The 16740-nt window shown below is 44.1% G+C and overlaps 1 protein-coding gene across 1 annotated transcript in view; it reads left to right on the top strand.

Annotated features, from left to right (window-relative positions):
* The window catches only part of col9a2 (procollagen, type IX, alpha 2), a 196595-nt gene that overhangs the window by 142313 nt on the left and 37542 nt on the right, over positions 1-16740 (top strand). The window contains exons 23-25 of the mRNA XM_087976944.1: positions 927-980; positions 13822-13893; positions 14095-14130. Coding sequence (XP_087833070.1) covers positions 927-980; positions 13822-13893; positions 14095-14130 — 162 coding nt within the window. The remainder of the gene's footprint in view (positions 1-926; positions 981-13821; positions 13894-14094; positions 14131-16740) is intronic.

Below are 16740 nucleotides of genomic sequence, written 5' to 3'. Positions count from 1 at the left end.
TTCATTCTAGTCATGAACCGTCTCTGAACGTTTTCTAACTGCCTTAATGTTAACTTTGCTTGAACAAAATTTTTTCTATAATTCCTTCCCTACTTTATGACTCAGTAAGCAAGTGTCAAATTCTTCATCTTTCCTGTAAAAAGACCTCAATTCAGTCAACAGAACTTTAGTGTTGTATAGATTCAAATGCAATTAATATCACGATATCAAGACTCAAGGCAACCAATGTTCCTTCATGCATTTCCTTGCCATACTGAAGACTCTGATTAGTCTGAATTGACAATGAACTCTCCTTTGCCATAGGACCTGTTTACTTGAAGGTTGTTCTTCGCTATTTTGTTACACCTGCAAACACTACAGCATACTGCAGCGAGTAACTCATCTCCCTAATTCCCAAAGTATGCCCAATATCTATAAGGTACAAGTCAGGAATGTGAGGGAATACTTGCAACTTGCCTGGATCAGTGCAGCTCCACAAACATTCAAGAGGTTTGACACCATCCAGGACAAAGCGGCCTGCTTGATTGGCACCACACCTGCAAGCATTCACATGCTCAATCACCAATGCTCAGTAGCAGCAGTATGAACCATGTACATGATGCAGAAATTAGCCAAAAGCCCTTAGCACCTTCCAAACTACAACAACTAAGATCTAGAAGGACAAGGGTGACAGATACATGGGAACACTCACCATCCTGAATTAACATTGCCATTCCTTCACTGTCACTGGGTCAAAATCCTGGCATTGTCTCTCTAAGTGCCATGTCCTACTTGTGCCTACAGCACATGGACTGCAATGGTTCAAAAAGGCAGCTATGAGCTTCGTAAGGGCAACTAGGGATGGACAATAAATGTTGGCCCCGTCAGTGATGCCTTTGTCTCTTGAGTAAATTAAAACAAAAAGTCATTTGTTTTTCTTTTCCAAGGGCGACAGAGGAATGTCCGGTGAAACAGGACCTCCAGGACCCAGAGGCAAGGCTGTAAGTATTTCAAGTCAATATTTACTTGTGGAATCTGCAGCATTCCTGCTCACAGTACCACATTAATAGCTGGTTTTGAGATTTAGTCTTGTTTAAAGAAGTCATTTTATTGTGCGGACCGAAGTTTAGTTGTACAGATCGTTCTGTTGTAATGCATGTTTCATCAACACTAATTCGATGTAATGCAGTTGACGAATTGGGGACGCAGTTTTGAAAGTGCAAACTTTTACAATGTGTGTTGGCTGTGAATGATCACAGTGCCAACACTTTAAACACTTCTAAAGCACGATTCTTCTGTGACATAGGGTTGTACAAGAATGCGACTATCGTGTCATAGAAGAACTGACTGTATTTCCATTTTACTCAAGAGGGACTTTGGAGGACTGGGATTGAAATTGCAAACAAAAAGAAAATAGTTACTTTCATTCTTAGTTTCCAGAATTTATTTCTGTCATCTCTGGGAAACGTGTCCAACTGAGGAGCTTCAAACAAAAGAAGCAGGGCTCAAAAATGCACAAACCTCCCACTGTTATCTCAAAGCTTTGTTCAAGTTACTTAATTATTTCACTTTTTCAGCATGAGTTCAAGTTATCTAATTATTTCACTTCTATAGCATGAGTTGTAGCCAGTGCCCTGTTGTGGTGATCATGTTCTGGCCAGGTGCCAGTGGTTCAATGATGTAGGATCAATGGTTCCCTGTCTTTCTTGTTAGTGAGCAGTAAGTTGAGAACATTGACTGAGCAGCTAACCTGAAAGAAGTGTTTGTTGAATGGAATCTGAAGACAGGAATGTATAATTTCTCCTTGGAAAAATGGTTAGGAAAAATATTATTTCTTGAATCCAGGAATTTTAATTTCCTTGCAGTTTTTTTAAGGTGGGAATTTGCTGAGTCAATGGCAGGACCCATTTATAAACGGTCTCTCCAAATTACACTCTCACATGCAGCTTTGGTGCTGCTGCTGTTGCGGCTGCTGGCCATAAGGTAACAACACTGGAGCCTGATTATCCAGTTGGCAGCAAGCACTAGCTAACAATGCGTGGATTGTCCCCTTTGAGGAAGTAATCCTGGGGAGAGAGATTTCCCAAAACTACAATCCTGTTGCTGCCTTTGCATGGACTACCCAGTGGCAGGTCTGATATGCCACCTCCTGAGCAGGGCTGAGATGGTAATGGAGGGGGGTAGATGGCAAGGCAGGCAGACTACATATTATTGATCAGGAGAAAGTGAGGACTGCAGATGCTGGAGTTAAGTCGAAAGTGTGCTGGGAAAGCACAGCAGGTCAGACAGCATCTGAGGAGCAGGAGAATCGCTGTTTCAGGCATAAGCCCTTCATCAGCCTTATTCCTGATAAAGGGCTTATGTCCAAAATGTTGATTCTCCTGCTCCTCGGATGCTGCCTGACCTACTGTGCTTTTCCAGCAACACACTCTCAACCATATTGATAGTAATCTAATAATCAGTTGTTTGTCAGGAATTAGTAAAGTAGGTTTTTGATTTAAAACTGTAAAGCACATTATAAGTTACAAAGCAGATGTTACAATAAAGCAACTGCTTTCATAAGAAGGGGTCAATCACAGTGCTTACCTAGCAATGACCTGCTCCCATGTCCACTGAGCTCCTAATTTCTACAGCTTTATCTGAACATGGAGTAACATCTGAACTCCAGGGATACAGAACATCTAGACTGCACTTAACCAAGAAGCCTAAGCAAAACGGCAGTCAATAGGAATCAGGGGGAGAACTCTCTGCTGGTTGATGTCATACCTGGCACAGAGGAGGGTGGTTATGTTTGTTAGATGTCAGTCATCTCAGCTTAGGACATCTCTACAGGAATTCCTCAGGGTAGAAAGATACATTATGATGCATCTTTGGAGTAGGTGGGCTTGAACCCAGGCCTCTGGCCTAAGGTAGGGACACAACCATTGCACCACAAGAGCCCAGAACCTCAGGATGATGTCCTAGGCCCAATACCTTCAGCTGCTCCATCAATGACCTTCCCTCCATGATTCAGTCAGAAGTGAAGATGTTCACTGATGATTGCACAATGTTCAGCATTATTCATGACTCCCCAGATAATGAAGCAGTCTGTGTTCAAACGCTATAAGATCTGAACAACAGTCAGCTTTTGGCTGATAAGTGGCAAGTAACATTCATGCCACACAACTCCCAGCCAATGACTATCTCCCACAAGAGAAAATCCAACCATTACCACCTGACATTCAATGACATTACCGTATATGAATCCTTCACTGTCATTATCAAGGGAGTTAACATCAAACAAAAACTGAACTGGACCTGCCACATAAAAAGGAGTGGGGATTCTGTGATGTGTAACTCACTACCTGACTCCCCAAAGCCTGTCCGCCATCTACAAGTCTTGAAATACTCCTCACTGCACAAGTGCAGCTGCAACAACACTTAAGAAGCTTGACACTGTCCAGCACAAAGCAGCCTGCTTGACTGGCATCAGATCATCCACCTTCAACATTCACTCCCCTTCATCTTCAATTCACAGTGGCAGCAGTGGGTATCATCTATAAGATATACTGAGCAACTCATTAAGATTCCATAGTCAGAACCTTCCAAACCTATGAGCCATACTGAGGAGCATAAGTTGGGAGCATAGGCTCTGAGGAGCATAAGTTGGGAGCATAGGTACTGAGGAGCATAAGTTGGGAGCATAGGCTGTCAGGGAAGGATGTCGTGGAAATGTGGAACTTTTTCAAGGAACAGATACGACGTGTCCTTGATATGTATGTACCTGTCAGGCAGGAAAGAGATGGTCGTGTGAGGGAACCTTGGTTGACGAGGGAGGTTGAATGTCTTGTAAAGAGGAAGAAGGAGGCTTACATAAGGTTGAGGAAACAAGGTTCAGACAGAGCGTTGGAGGGATACAGGATAGCCAGAAGGGAGCTGAAGAAAGGGATTAGGAGAGCTAAGAGAGGGCATGAAAAATCTTTGGCGGATAGGATCAAGGATAACCCCAAGCATTTTATGAGTATGTGAGAAACATGAGAATGACGAGAACGAGAGTAGGTCCGAATAAGGACAGTAGTGGGATACTGTGTATTGAGTCAGAAGAGATAGGAGAGGTCTTGAATGAGTACTTTTCTTCAGTATTTACAAACGAGAGGGACCGTATTGTTGAAGAGGAGAGTGTGAAACGGACTGGTAAGCTAGAAGAGATACTTGTTAGGAAGGAAGATGTGTTGGACATTTTGAACAACTTGAAGATAGACAAGTCCCCCGGGCCTGACGGGATATATCCTAGGATTATGTGGGAAGCAAGAGAGGAAATTGCAGAGCCGTTGGCAATGATCTTTTCGTCTTCACTGTCAACGGGGGTGGTACCAGGGGACTGGAGAGTGGCGAATGTTGTGCCCCTGTTCAAAAAAGGGAATAGGGATAACCCCAGGAATTACAGGCCAGTTAGTCTTACTTCGATGGTAGGCAAAGTAATGGAAAGGGTACTGAGGGATAGGAGTTATGAGTATCTGGAAAGACAGTGCTTTATTAGGGACAGCCAGCACGGATTTGTGAGGGGTAGGTCTTGCCTTACGTGTCTTATTGAATTCTTTGAGGAGGTGACCAAGCATGTGGATGAGGGTAGCGCAGTGGATGTAGTGTACATGGATTTTAGTAAGGCATTTGATAAGGTTTCCCATGGTAGGCTTATGCGGAAAGTCAGGAGGCATGGGATATTGGGAAATTTGGCCAGTTGGATAGAAAACTGGCTAACCGGTCGAAGTCAGAGAGTGGTGGTAGATGGTAAATATTCAGCCTGGAGCCCAGTTACAAGTGGAGTTTCGCAGGGATCAGATCTGGGTCCTCTGTAATTTTTATTAATGACTTGGAAGAGGGAGTCGAAGGGTGGGTCAGTAAATTTGCAGATGATACGAAGATTGGTGGAGTTGTGGACAGTGAGGAGGGCTGTGGTCGGCTGCAAAGGGACTTGGATATGATGCAGAGCTGGGCTGAGGAGTGGCAGATGGAGTTCAACCCTGTCAAGTGTGAGGTTGTCCATTTTGGAAGGACAAATAAGAATGCGGAATACAGGGTTAACGGTAGGGTTCTTAGTAAGGTGGAGGAGCAGTGGGATCTTGGGGTCTATGTTCATAGATCCTTGAAAGTTGCCACTCAGGTGGATAGAGCTTGTAAGAAGGCCTTTGGTGTCTTTACGTTCATTAGCAGAGGGATTGAATCCAAGAGTCGTGAAGTGATGTTGCAGCTGTACAGGACCTTGTTAAGGCCACATTTGGAGTACTGTGTGCAGTTCTGGTCGCCTCACTTTAGGAAAGATGTGGAAGCTTTGGAGAGGGTGCAGAGAAGATTTACCAGGATGTTGCCTGGAATGGAGAATAGGTCGTACAAGGATAGGTTGAGCGTGCTAGGCCTTTTCTCATTGGAACGGCGAAGGATGAGGGGTGACTTGATAGAGGTTTATAAGATGATCAGAGGAATCGATAGAGTAGACAGTCAGAGACGTTTTCCCCGGGTACAACAGAGTGTTACAAGGGGACATAAATTTAAGGTGAAAGGTGGAAGGTATAGGGGGGATGTCAGGGGTAGGTTCTTTACCCAGAGAGTGGTGGGGGCATGGAATGCGCTGCCTGTGGGAGTGGCAGAGTCAGAATCATTGGCGACCTTTAAGCGGCAATTGGATAGGTACATGGATGGGTGCTTAAGCTAGGACAAATGTTCGGCACAACATCGTGGGCCGAAGGGCCTGTTCTGTGCTGCATTGTTCTATGTTCTACACCATACATGGAAACACCATCACCTGTACTCTCTCATTCATTCCATACACCATTCTGATTTAGGATTATATCATTATGCCTTCTCTATCAGTGCGGCAAAATGATAGTTCAGCATCTTACCATCTGCTTCTTAATGGCAATTATGGTTGGATAATAAACGCTGACCTAGCCAGGGCACCCACACACAATGAATTGATAATTTAAAAATGCATTAGTGGCTATTGCAGCTGAACCAACTGTTCATAATTAGATTCCATTTCACAACAGTGTCATGAACGCTTTCAGAGCTGACTGCGTGAAAGTCCATAAAGTAGTCAAGTAGATGGCAGTTGGTTCAATTGCTTCCAAGGCTGAACACATGACCAACAATGTCGATGATAATATCAAAGCACAGTTGAAATAGTAAAATCAGAATTTCAAGACTGTATAAAATAGAACAGCACTCTATCTAGTCAACCAGGAGTCTAATGCAGGTGAGCACTATTCTGATTTCAAAATCGTGGTCCATTTAATCGTCACCTTTTCTATATAAAGCATAAATTCCTGTTTTAAAATCATATTTAACGTAAAACATTGCACTGCGTCTTCTGAAGTTAGCAATACCTTTTGAACTTGCCTGACAATGTCTCCTGACTCCAGAACTCCAGTACATAATTCTTTGAAGATTGCATCACGTATAGACAGGGTAGTTAAGAAGGCATTTAGCTTGCCTTAATTGCTCAGACCTTTGCATGTTGGAGTTGGGATGTTATGTTGAGGTTGTACAGAATGTTGGTGAGGCCTGCTCTGGGGTACTGTGTCAAGTTCTGGTCACCTTGTTGTAGGGAGGTTATTATTAAGCTGGAGAGATTTACCAAAATGTTGCTAAGAATGGAGAGTTCAAGTTATAAGGAGAAGCTGGATAGGTTGGGAGTTTTTTTCACTAGAGTGTAGGAAGTTGAGGGGTGACCTTAAAGTGGTTTATAAAATCATGAGGGGTACAGATAAGGTGAATGGCCAGGTGTCTTTTCTCTGGGGGGTTGGGGGGCATTTTTAAGGTGAGACGAAAAGGATTTTAAAAAGACACGAGGAGCAGTTTTTTTTTACACAGGATGGTTCATGTGTGGAATGAATTGCCAGAGAATGCAGTGGATGTGGTTAAAGTTACAACATTTAAAAAGCATTTAGATAAGTATATGAATAAGAAATGTTTGGAGGGCTATGGGCCAAGTACAGACAATTGAAACTAGTTTAGCTTGGGATCATGGTCAGCATGGATTGATTGGACCGAAGGGTCTGTTTCCATGCTGTATGACTCTATAACAAGCTTTGCCCTGATCCGTATTCAGACTTCACAGGGTGAGTAGGAACGTTTTAGCTTGAGAGGCTTTGGGAAGCAGCAGCTCAGCAGAAAGTACAGGTAAGCTCAGGTAGAGTCGTTTGAACTTTCCTCTTTAGTCTTCGAGCAGTTGAGATGGCGGTTAGAGCAGTTGGGATGGCAGTTAGAGCAGTTGAGATGGCGGTTCGAGCAGTTGCATGTTCTTCCTGCAGAATGTGGAATCTCACAGAGACTTCCATTGTCCCTGGAGACCACACCTATGGGAGGTGCACCCAGTTACAGCTCCTGGGAGACTGTGTTAGCTGGAGCTAGATCATCCAAGATAAACGTTTTAGTGAGGTGGCCACACCTACATTGCAGGCAGAGAGTAGCTGAGTGACTAACAGGAAAGGAGAAAGTGAGGACTGCAGATGCTGGAGATGAGAGCTGAAAATGTGTTGCTGGAAAAGCGCAGCAGGTCAGGCAGCATCCAAGGAACAGGAGAATCGACGTTTCGGGCATAAGCCCTTCTTCAGGAATGAGGAAAGTGTGTCCAGCAGGCTAAGATAAAAGGTAGAGAGGAGGGGCGTCGGAAATGTGATAGGTGGAAGGAGGTCAAGGTGAGGGTGATAGGCCGGAGTGGGGTGGGGGCGGAGAGGTCAGGAAGAAGATTGCAGATTAGGAAGGCGGTGCTGAGTTCGAGGGATTTGTCTGAGACAAGGTGGGGGGAGGGGAAATGAGGAAACTGGAGAAATCCGAGTTCATCCCTTGTGGTTGGAGGGTTCCTAGGCGGAAGATGAGGCGCTCTTCCTCCAACCGTCGTGTTGCTATGGTCTGGCGATGGAGGAGTCCAATGACCTGCATGTCCTTGGTGGAGTGGAAGGGGGAGTTGAAGTGTTGAGCCACGGGAACAAGTTTTATTGGTTGGAACGTCGTCCGGAAACAAATTTTGTTGGTCGGAACATAGTCCTACCACCCCACCAACCTCCATGTACAGCGTATCATCCGCCATCATTTCCGCCACCTCCAAACAGACCCCACCACCAAGGATATATTTCCCTCCCCTCCCCTATCAGCGTTCCGAAAAGACCACTCCCTCCGTGACTCCCTCGTCAGGTCCACACCCCCCACCAACCTAACCTCCACTCCCGTCACCTTCCCCTGCAACCGCAAGAAATGCAAAACTTGCGCCCACACCTCCCCCCTTACTTCCCTCCAAGGCCCCAAAGGATACTTCCATATCCGCCACAAATTCACCTGCACCTCCACACACATCATTTACTGCATCTGCTGCACCCGATGGGGACTCCTCTATATTGGGGAGACAGGCCGCCTACTTGCGGAACGTTTCAGAGAACACTGCTGGGACACCCGGACCAACCAACCCAACCACCCCGTGGAGGTATATAGGGGATACAGGAGGTTACTGGAAAAGCAAATCAGGAGGGCAAAACGGGGACATGAGATAGCCTTGGATGAGAAGATTAGGGTGAATCCAAAGAGGTTCTTTGAGTATATTAAAGGAAAAAGACTGAGTGTGTGTGTACGCGCGCACGCGTGTGTGTAACTGCATGATTTGGGCGAGGTCCTCAATTAATATTTCTCCTCTGCATTTACTGTGGAGCAAATCATGAAGACTTGAGAACTTGGGGAAATTAGTGGTGATATCTTGGGAATAGTCCATAGAGAAGGTGTTGGACATATTGTGGGCAGCACGGTGGCACAGTGGTTAGCACTGCTGCCTCACAGCGCCAGAGACCCGGGTTCAATTCCCGCCTCAGGCGACTGACTGTGTGGAGTTTGCACGTTCTCCCCGTGTCTGCGTGGGTTTCCTCCGGGTGTTCCGATTTCTTCCCACAGTCGAAAGATGTGCAGGTCAGGTGAATTGGCCATGCTAAATTGCCCGTAGTGTTAGGTAAGGGGTAAATGTAGGGGTATGGGTAGGTTGCTCTTCGGCGGGTCGGTGTGGACTTGTTGGGCTGAAGGGCCTGTTTCCACACTGTAATGTAATGTAAAAATGTAAATGTAATGTAAAAAAAAATGTAATATTAGAATGTATGAAAGTGGATAAATCTCCTGGTCCTGACCAGACATATCCAAGAGCCTGCAAGAGGCTAGGGAAGAAATCACAGGGGTTCTGGCTGATAGTTTTGCATCATGATTTGTCACGCGTCAGGTACGGGAAGACTGGAGGGTAGCGAATGTTGTGCCCTTATTCAGGAAGGACTGCAAAGAAAAACCTGGGAACTATAGACCAGTAAGCTTCACATCTGTGGTAGAATCACAGAATCCCTACCGTGTGGAAACCGGCCCTTTGGTCCAACAAATCTACACAGGCCCTCTGAAGAGTAACCCACCCAGACCCATTCCCCTACCCTATTGCTCTATATTTACCCCTAACTAATGCACCTAACCTACACATCCCTGAACACGATGGGCAATTTAGCAAGGCCAATTCATCTAACCTGCACACTTCTTTGGACTATGGGAGGAAACCAGACCACCCGATGGAAACCCACGCATACACGGGAGAATGTGCAAACTCCACACAGATAGTCGCCCAAGGCTGGAATCAAACTCTGGTCCCTGGCACTTCTCAGGCAGTAGTGCGAACCACTGTGCCAAGTTAATTGAGAAGATTCTGAGGGATAAGATATACATGCATTTGGAAAGACAGGTTTTGATTAGGAGTAGTCAGCATGGCTTTGTGCATGGGAGATCGTGCCTCGCAAATTTGTAAGAGTTCTTTGATGAAGTGACGAGGAAGGTTGATGAGGGCAGAGCAGTAGACATAGGTTCCACATGTTGGAAGGCTCTGGAAGGCTAGATCGCATGGAATCCACAGGGAGCTAGCAAATTGGATACATAATTGGCTTGATGGTAGGAAGCAGAGGGTAATAGTGGAAGGATGCTTGTTGGACTGGAGGCCTGTGACTAGTGGAGTCCCTCAGGGGTCAGTGCTGGGCCCATTGCTGTTTGTTATCTATATTAATGATTTGGATGAGCATGTACAAGGCATGATTAGTAAGTTTACAGATGATACGAAAATAGGCGGATCGTGGACAGTGAGGAAGGTCCTCAGAAATTGCAGTAGGACCTTGATCAGATGGGATTGTGGGCCAAGAAAAGGCAAATGGAATTTAATATAGATAAATATGCATTTTGGCAAGTCAAACAAAGGTAGGTGTTTTATGGTGAATGATGGAGCCTTAAGGAGTGTAGTGGAACAGAGGGACCTTGGAGTTCAGGTGCACAGTTCTCTGAAAGTGGAGTCACAGGTAGACAGGGCAGTGAAGGAGGCTTTTGGCACACTGACCTTCATCAGTCAGGGCATTGAGTATAGAAGTTGGGAAGTTATGTTGTAGTTATACAGGATGTTGGTGAGGGCACACTTGGAGTATTGTGTTCAGTTTTGGTCACCTTGTATAGGAAGAATGTCATTAAACTGGAAAGAGTGCAGAAGAAATTTACAAGGATGATGGCAGAACTCAAGGGTTTGAGTTATAAGGAGAGGTTGGTCAAGCTAGGATGTTTTTCTTCAGAGCGTAGGCGACTGAGGGGGGATCTTATAGAAGTGTATAAGATCATGAGAGGCATGGATTGGTGAATGCACACAGTCTTTTTCCCAGGTTTGGGGAATCGAGGACTAGAGGGCATCAGTTTAAGGTTGAAAGGGAAAGAATAAAAGGGAACCTGAGGGTGGTACACGTATGGAATGAACTGCCAGCAGAAGGTTATGGGCCAAGTGCAGGGAAATGAGGTTAGCCTGGATGGACAGTTTGGGCTGAAGGGCCTGTCTCCATGCTGTAGGTCTCTATGACTCTCTGGTGGGAGCTGCTTCTCCTCAAGAAGCTGTGCAACTCAGAACTGCAGAAGGTCTGAAATCAATGAATTGTTGTATGTATGCATTCATGATCCATTGCATTATCCCATTCCCTTAATGATATCATGCAGTGGGATCGGGCTGAGAAACCTGGATAGCCTCCCACCTCTCTCTTTTCCCCTACCCAACATGGTTTTACCATCATATCGAGATGGCAAAATCTTTCTCAAAACAAATGACCTTTTAAATTCAATCAGGACCTCAGTTTTCAATATTCAAAATTCAGCTATTCCTTTAGCTCATACACCATTTTATTTTTTGGAGATCCCGGTGTTGGACTGGGGTGTACAAATTTTAAAATCACACAACACCAGGTTATAGTCCAAGCAGCTAATGCTTCCAATTAAACCTATTGTACTATAACCTGGTGTTGTGTGATTTTTAACTCAATTTTATTTCTGAGCCAGTAGACCTAACATTCTCCTGTGATGTTCCATTCTTCCTCCTCCATCTCTCTTCCGTGAGAGTGACTGATTTTCTATTACCTTTCCTGACTGTTACAAATATTTGAAACACTTGAAATGTCTCTCCTTCTCCCCAGCCCAATCCCAAACCTTCAGATCCTTAACCAGAAACTGTTTCCTTCAAGTTCCAGATTCCTCAACTAAGGAAAGCAACTTTCATTTTCTACCCTGTCAGGTTCCTTCAGAATCTGAATTGATTGTTTCAATCAGATCATTTCGCTTTCATCTAAACTCCAGAAAATGTATAACAAAATTTACTCAGCCTCTCATCACAGAATTTCTCTCTCATCCTCGTGAACCATTTAGCTAATCTTTGCTGTGCTCCCTCTATTGATGGGAAGGTGCTTATAGTCAGTGAGAGGAATGATGGGAAGGTGTTGATAGTCAATGTGAAGAATGATGAGGAGGTATCATTCGTCAATGTGAAGAATGTTGGGAAGGTACTGATGGTGACTGTGAGGAATGATGGGAAGGTGCTGATGGTCAATCTGAGGAATAGCGGGAAGGTCAATCTGACAAATGATGAGAAGCTGCTGATGATCAGCGTGAGGAAGAGTAGGAAGGTGCTAATGGTCAGTCTGAGGAATAGCGGGAAGGTGCAGATGGTCAATCTGAGGAATGGTGAGAAGCTGCTGATGGTCAATCTGAGGAATGGTGAGAAGGTGCTAATGGTCAATGTGAGGAATGACGGGAACGTGCTGATGGTCAATCTGAGGAATGGCGGAAAGGTGCTGATGGTCAATGTGAGGAATGACGGTAAGGTGCTGATGGTCAATCCGAGAAATGGCGGGAAGGTGCAGATGGTCAATCTGAGGAATGGTGAGAAGCTGCTGATGGTCAATCTGAGGAATGGTGAGAAGGTGCTAATGGTCAATGTGAGGAATGACGGGAATGTGCTGATGGTCAATCTGAGAAATGGCGGGAAGGTGCTGATGGTCAATCTGAGGAATGGTGAGAAGGTGCTAATGGTCAATGTGAGGAATGACGGGAATGTGCTGATGGTCAACCTGAGAAATGGCGGGAAGGTGCTGATGTTCAATCTGAGGAATGACGTGAACGTGCTGATGGTCAATGTGAGCAATGACGGGAAGGTGCTAATGGTCAATGTGTGGAATGGCGGGAAGGTGCTGATGGTCAATCTGAGGAATGGCTGAAAGGTGCTGATGGTCAATGTGAGGAATGACGGTAAGGTGCTGTTGGTCAATCCGAGAAATGGCGGGAAGGTGCAGATGGTCAATCTGAGGAATGGTGAGAAGCTGCTGATGGTCAATCTGAGGAATGGTGAGAAGGTACTAATGGTCAATGTGAGGAATGACGGGAATGTGCTGATGGTCAACCTGAGAAATGGCGGGAAGGTGCTGATGGTCAATCTGAGGAATGGCGGGAAGGTGCTGATGGTCAATCTGAGGAATGGCGGAAAGGTGCTGATGGTCAATGTGAGGAATGACGGTAAGGTGCTGATGGTCAATCTGAGGAATGGCGGGAAGGTGCTAATGGTCAGTGTGAGGAATGGCGAGAAGGTGCTGATGGTCAATCCGAGAAATGGCAGGAAGGTGCTGATGGTCAATCTGAGGAATGGTGGGAAGGTGCTAATGGTCAGTGTGAGGAATGGCAGGAAGGTGCTGATGGTCAATCTGAGGAATGGCGGGAAGGTGCCGATGGTCAAACCGAGGAATGGCGAGAAGGTGCTGATGGTCAATCTGAGGAATGACGGTAAGGTGCCGATGGTCAATCTGAGGAACGGCAAGAAGGTATTGATGGTCAATCTGAGGAATGGCGAGAAGGTGCTGATGGTCAATCTGAGGAATGGCGAGAAGGTGCCGATGGTCAATCTGAGAAATGACGGGAAGGTGCTAATGGTCAATGTGAGGAATGATGAGAAGCTGCTGATGACCAGCGTGAAGAAGAGTGGGAAGGTGCTGATGGTCAGTATGAGGAATGATGGGAAGGTGAGTAATTGAGTTATGTGGCACAATAGGAGACCATGCAGGCTCTTAAATTTAGGATGGCTCTCTAAGGAATAACGGGATAATTACAGAATATTCCAATCAGAAAGGAACAGAATATGCATTTTACCTGATTCCAGTATGTCAAGCCGTGAGTTTATTTTTTTTCTACTTTATACTAAGAGGGACTGTAATGTTTAATTTTTAACTTTTTTTTATTGCTCTACTTTATACTTAAGCTTTTGTATTTAAGTACCTTTGTATCTAAGATGGCAGCAGGACTGGCTCTTCACTGTATCCATGGCCTTCTGTACTTCAATACATGTGACAATAAATTCTAATTGGTAATCTACTTGTCAAGAAGACCAGTGACAATGATGGTTCAGAGCATCATGTTGGCATAGATCACAACCTGGAAAGAGTAGAGGATTAATTGTGAGAAACGTAAATGGTACTTTTACACAATTTGATGCTTCATTCACTTTTTGTTTAGGGTATTAAAGGAGAACGGGGTCCCACTGGAATCCCAGGTCCTCAGGGTGTTCCTGGATTTAAAGGTGATAAGGTAAGCAATGGGAACCTATGCTATAAAGACATACAGCACTCTGTGCGTAAGGAAACCGAACTTCCTTCACTCGGATTGTACTAACCGGACTTGTGAGAAGTAAACTCCCTTCCCACTGTTGAACGAAATGCCTATCTGACTGTGAGTCAGAGTGAAGGTGAACATTTCTGATCCCAGACTTTCTTTCCACCTTTTCTCCAGGGATTCCAAGGAAAATCAGGACCCAAAGGTGGTGTTGTGAGTACCTGAATATTTAAAATCAGAGTGTGATTACGTCAATGTCGGCGAATATATTCTTGGACCTGTCTGTATGTCAATTTGTCTGTGCTCATGTCTGTTTCTCTGCACATATGCATGAATTTCTACCTCTTGTGCATGAGTGTGTGTGCTAATGTGTTCTTTTTGGGTGTGTCTGTCTTTTTATGTGTGAATTAGTTATGTAGCCTAAATGAAAGGAGACCTCAGATACCTAGCCCATTGAAGGTTAGTGGAGCTTGTGGGCTCAGGCTGATTAAAAGGGTAAGAGCCCCATACCCAGGAACAGAGGGCAGCAGCATCTGTGGAGAGAAATCAGAGTTAACGTTTCGGGTCCAGTGACCCTTCCTCAGAATGTTGTGTCACAAAGAAACATTTCTTATGTTTTAAACAAGAGAATGGATTATTCAAAGAATTCAACCTAGGTGATAATTTGCAGCACGTGTACAAACACAAACATGCAAGGGAAAGAAGAAATTAAGTTACGATTAAAACATATTGTCATAAATTCCTGTGAATTAGAGACCAGTAAGTCAATGTCTAGTGACGTTTTGATGGTCTGTCTGAATTTCTCCTGATAAAAGCTCAGGTGCAGGTGGTTTACAGTCAACAGCATAGCAATATGACCCTTGTTAGCTGGGAAATGCATTCATTTTCAGGAAAAATACGTATTTTTTTCCAGAGATCAAACTTTGAGAGAGGTCAACACTATAGGCAGGAATTTCTTTAATTGGTCACTGATCAGTAGAAGAAGTCAAAGCTGCATTTTTATAGCCATTCAAAAATGTGCAGTTTCAGTTTTGTGACGGGGGCTCCTAGTTATGACATTCATCTAATGAGGAAGCATTGATGTTACTCCAACAATCATTGCGTTCTTTGAGATAACTACAGAGGTCATTAATGCCATAATGTGTTTCACTGGTTTCCTTTATTCTGAACTGGTTGAGTGTAGAGATAGAGTCATATAGCATGGAAAAAGACCTTTCAGTCCAACCAGTCCCAAATTAAACTAATTCCACCTGCCTGCTCCTGGCCCATTTCTCTCCAAACCTTTCCTATTCATGTACTTATCCAGATGTTTTTTAAATGTTGTAATTGTATCCTCTTAGACCATTTCCTCAGGAAGTTTATTCCTGCTTTGTGTTGGCTTGACTGGATGGTTTCCATGCTGAAAGGAGCATGGCATTCCAGGAGGACGATGTATGCTTTTGGCTATTGGTTACTGCTGGTCAAAACTTTCTAGAAACCATGGTCAACTGACATCACGTGATCAGTGGCATCCATGTTGTAGGTCCAGCAAAGTTGTCCATTTTTAAGCAAACATAAGCAAGAGACTGCAGTTTTAAAAAAAAGTCTCTCTCTCTCTCTCTCTCTCTCTCCCCTATACTTATCAGTGCATGATAAGTATAGGAGAAATATCGTAGTTATATCACAACACAGGGAAGGGCAGCAGGGGTAGATCTGCAGGAAAACCTCCTAATCTGAGTTTTAATATAGGAACTGGAGTAGACCATTCAGCCCACCAAGACTATCCCACCTTTCAATACGATCATGGTTAATTAGACACTTCAATGCCTTTTTCCCCATCTTATCCCAATAACCCTGTACTCACTGGTAATCTGAAATATTACCAATCTATACCATAAATATATTCAACATCTGAGCTTATATAGGCTTTCGTGATAGAGAATTTCAAAGTTTCACAATCCTTTGAGTAAAATAATTTCTCCTGTTGGGATTTAATCTTGGACGTAACAGATATTCACCTTTTTTTTTCAAATTGTGCCCCTTGGTTCTGGACTTCCCAACCAGGGAAACATCTTACCTGCATCGACCCTGTGTGTCTCTTTAAGTAGTTTGTAGGTTTCAATGAAATCATCTCTCATTCTTCAAAACTCTACAGATTGCAGACCCAGTTTACCCATTCTGTCTTCAGAGTATAGCTCCACCAGGTCTGGTGAACCTTTGTTGCACTCCCTCTGTAAGAATAAGATCTTTTCTGAGGTAAGGGGTCCTTTCTGAGACATGGGAAAACTGCAAACAGCACTATACCTTAAATACCTAAAAATGCACACAGTACTCCATATGCAATCTAACCAAGCTCCTTCCAGTTCAAGCAAAACTTCACTACTCCTGTACTCAAATCCTATTGCTATAAAAACTGACATTCCATTAGCCTTCCTATCATTTGCTGCATCATTTAGTCTTTAGTGATTTATCAACAAGGACACCTAAATCTATTTGTACATATACACTTTCCAGCTTTTTACTATTTAAGAAATATGCTGCACATCTGTTCCTCCTGTTGAAGTGGATAACCTCACATTTTTCCGCATTACATTCGATCTGTCGAGTTCTTGCCTATTGATTAAGCCTGTCCAAATCTTCCTTTATGAAGGCAACACACATTTCCACTTAGCTTTGCATCATCCATAAATTTAAAAGTATTACATTTGGTCCCCACATCCAAATTATTGAGTATAGTGAACAGCTGGACCCAAGTATTGATCCTTGTGGTACCAGACTAATCACAGCGAGCCTATGTGAGAATGACTCAATTATTCCAACTCTTTGTTTTATATCTATTGGTGA

This window comes from Chiloscyllium plagiosum, unplaced genomic scaffold (assembly GCF_037043375.1).
Source record: "Chiloscyllium plagiosum isolate Xiang-an unplaced genomic scaffold, Cpla_swu_hap1 HiC_scaffold_30, whole genome shotgun sequence".
Taxonomy (NCBI): Eukaryota; Metazoa; Chordata; class Chondrichthyes; order Orectolobiformes; family Hemiscylliidae; genus Chiloscyllium; species Chiloscyllium plagiosum.
This window is presented reverse-complemented; position numbering and strand designations above follow the sequence as displayed.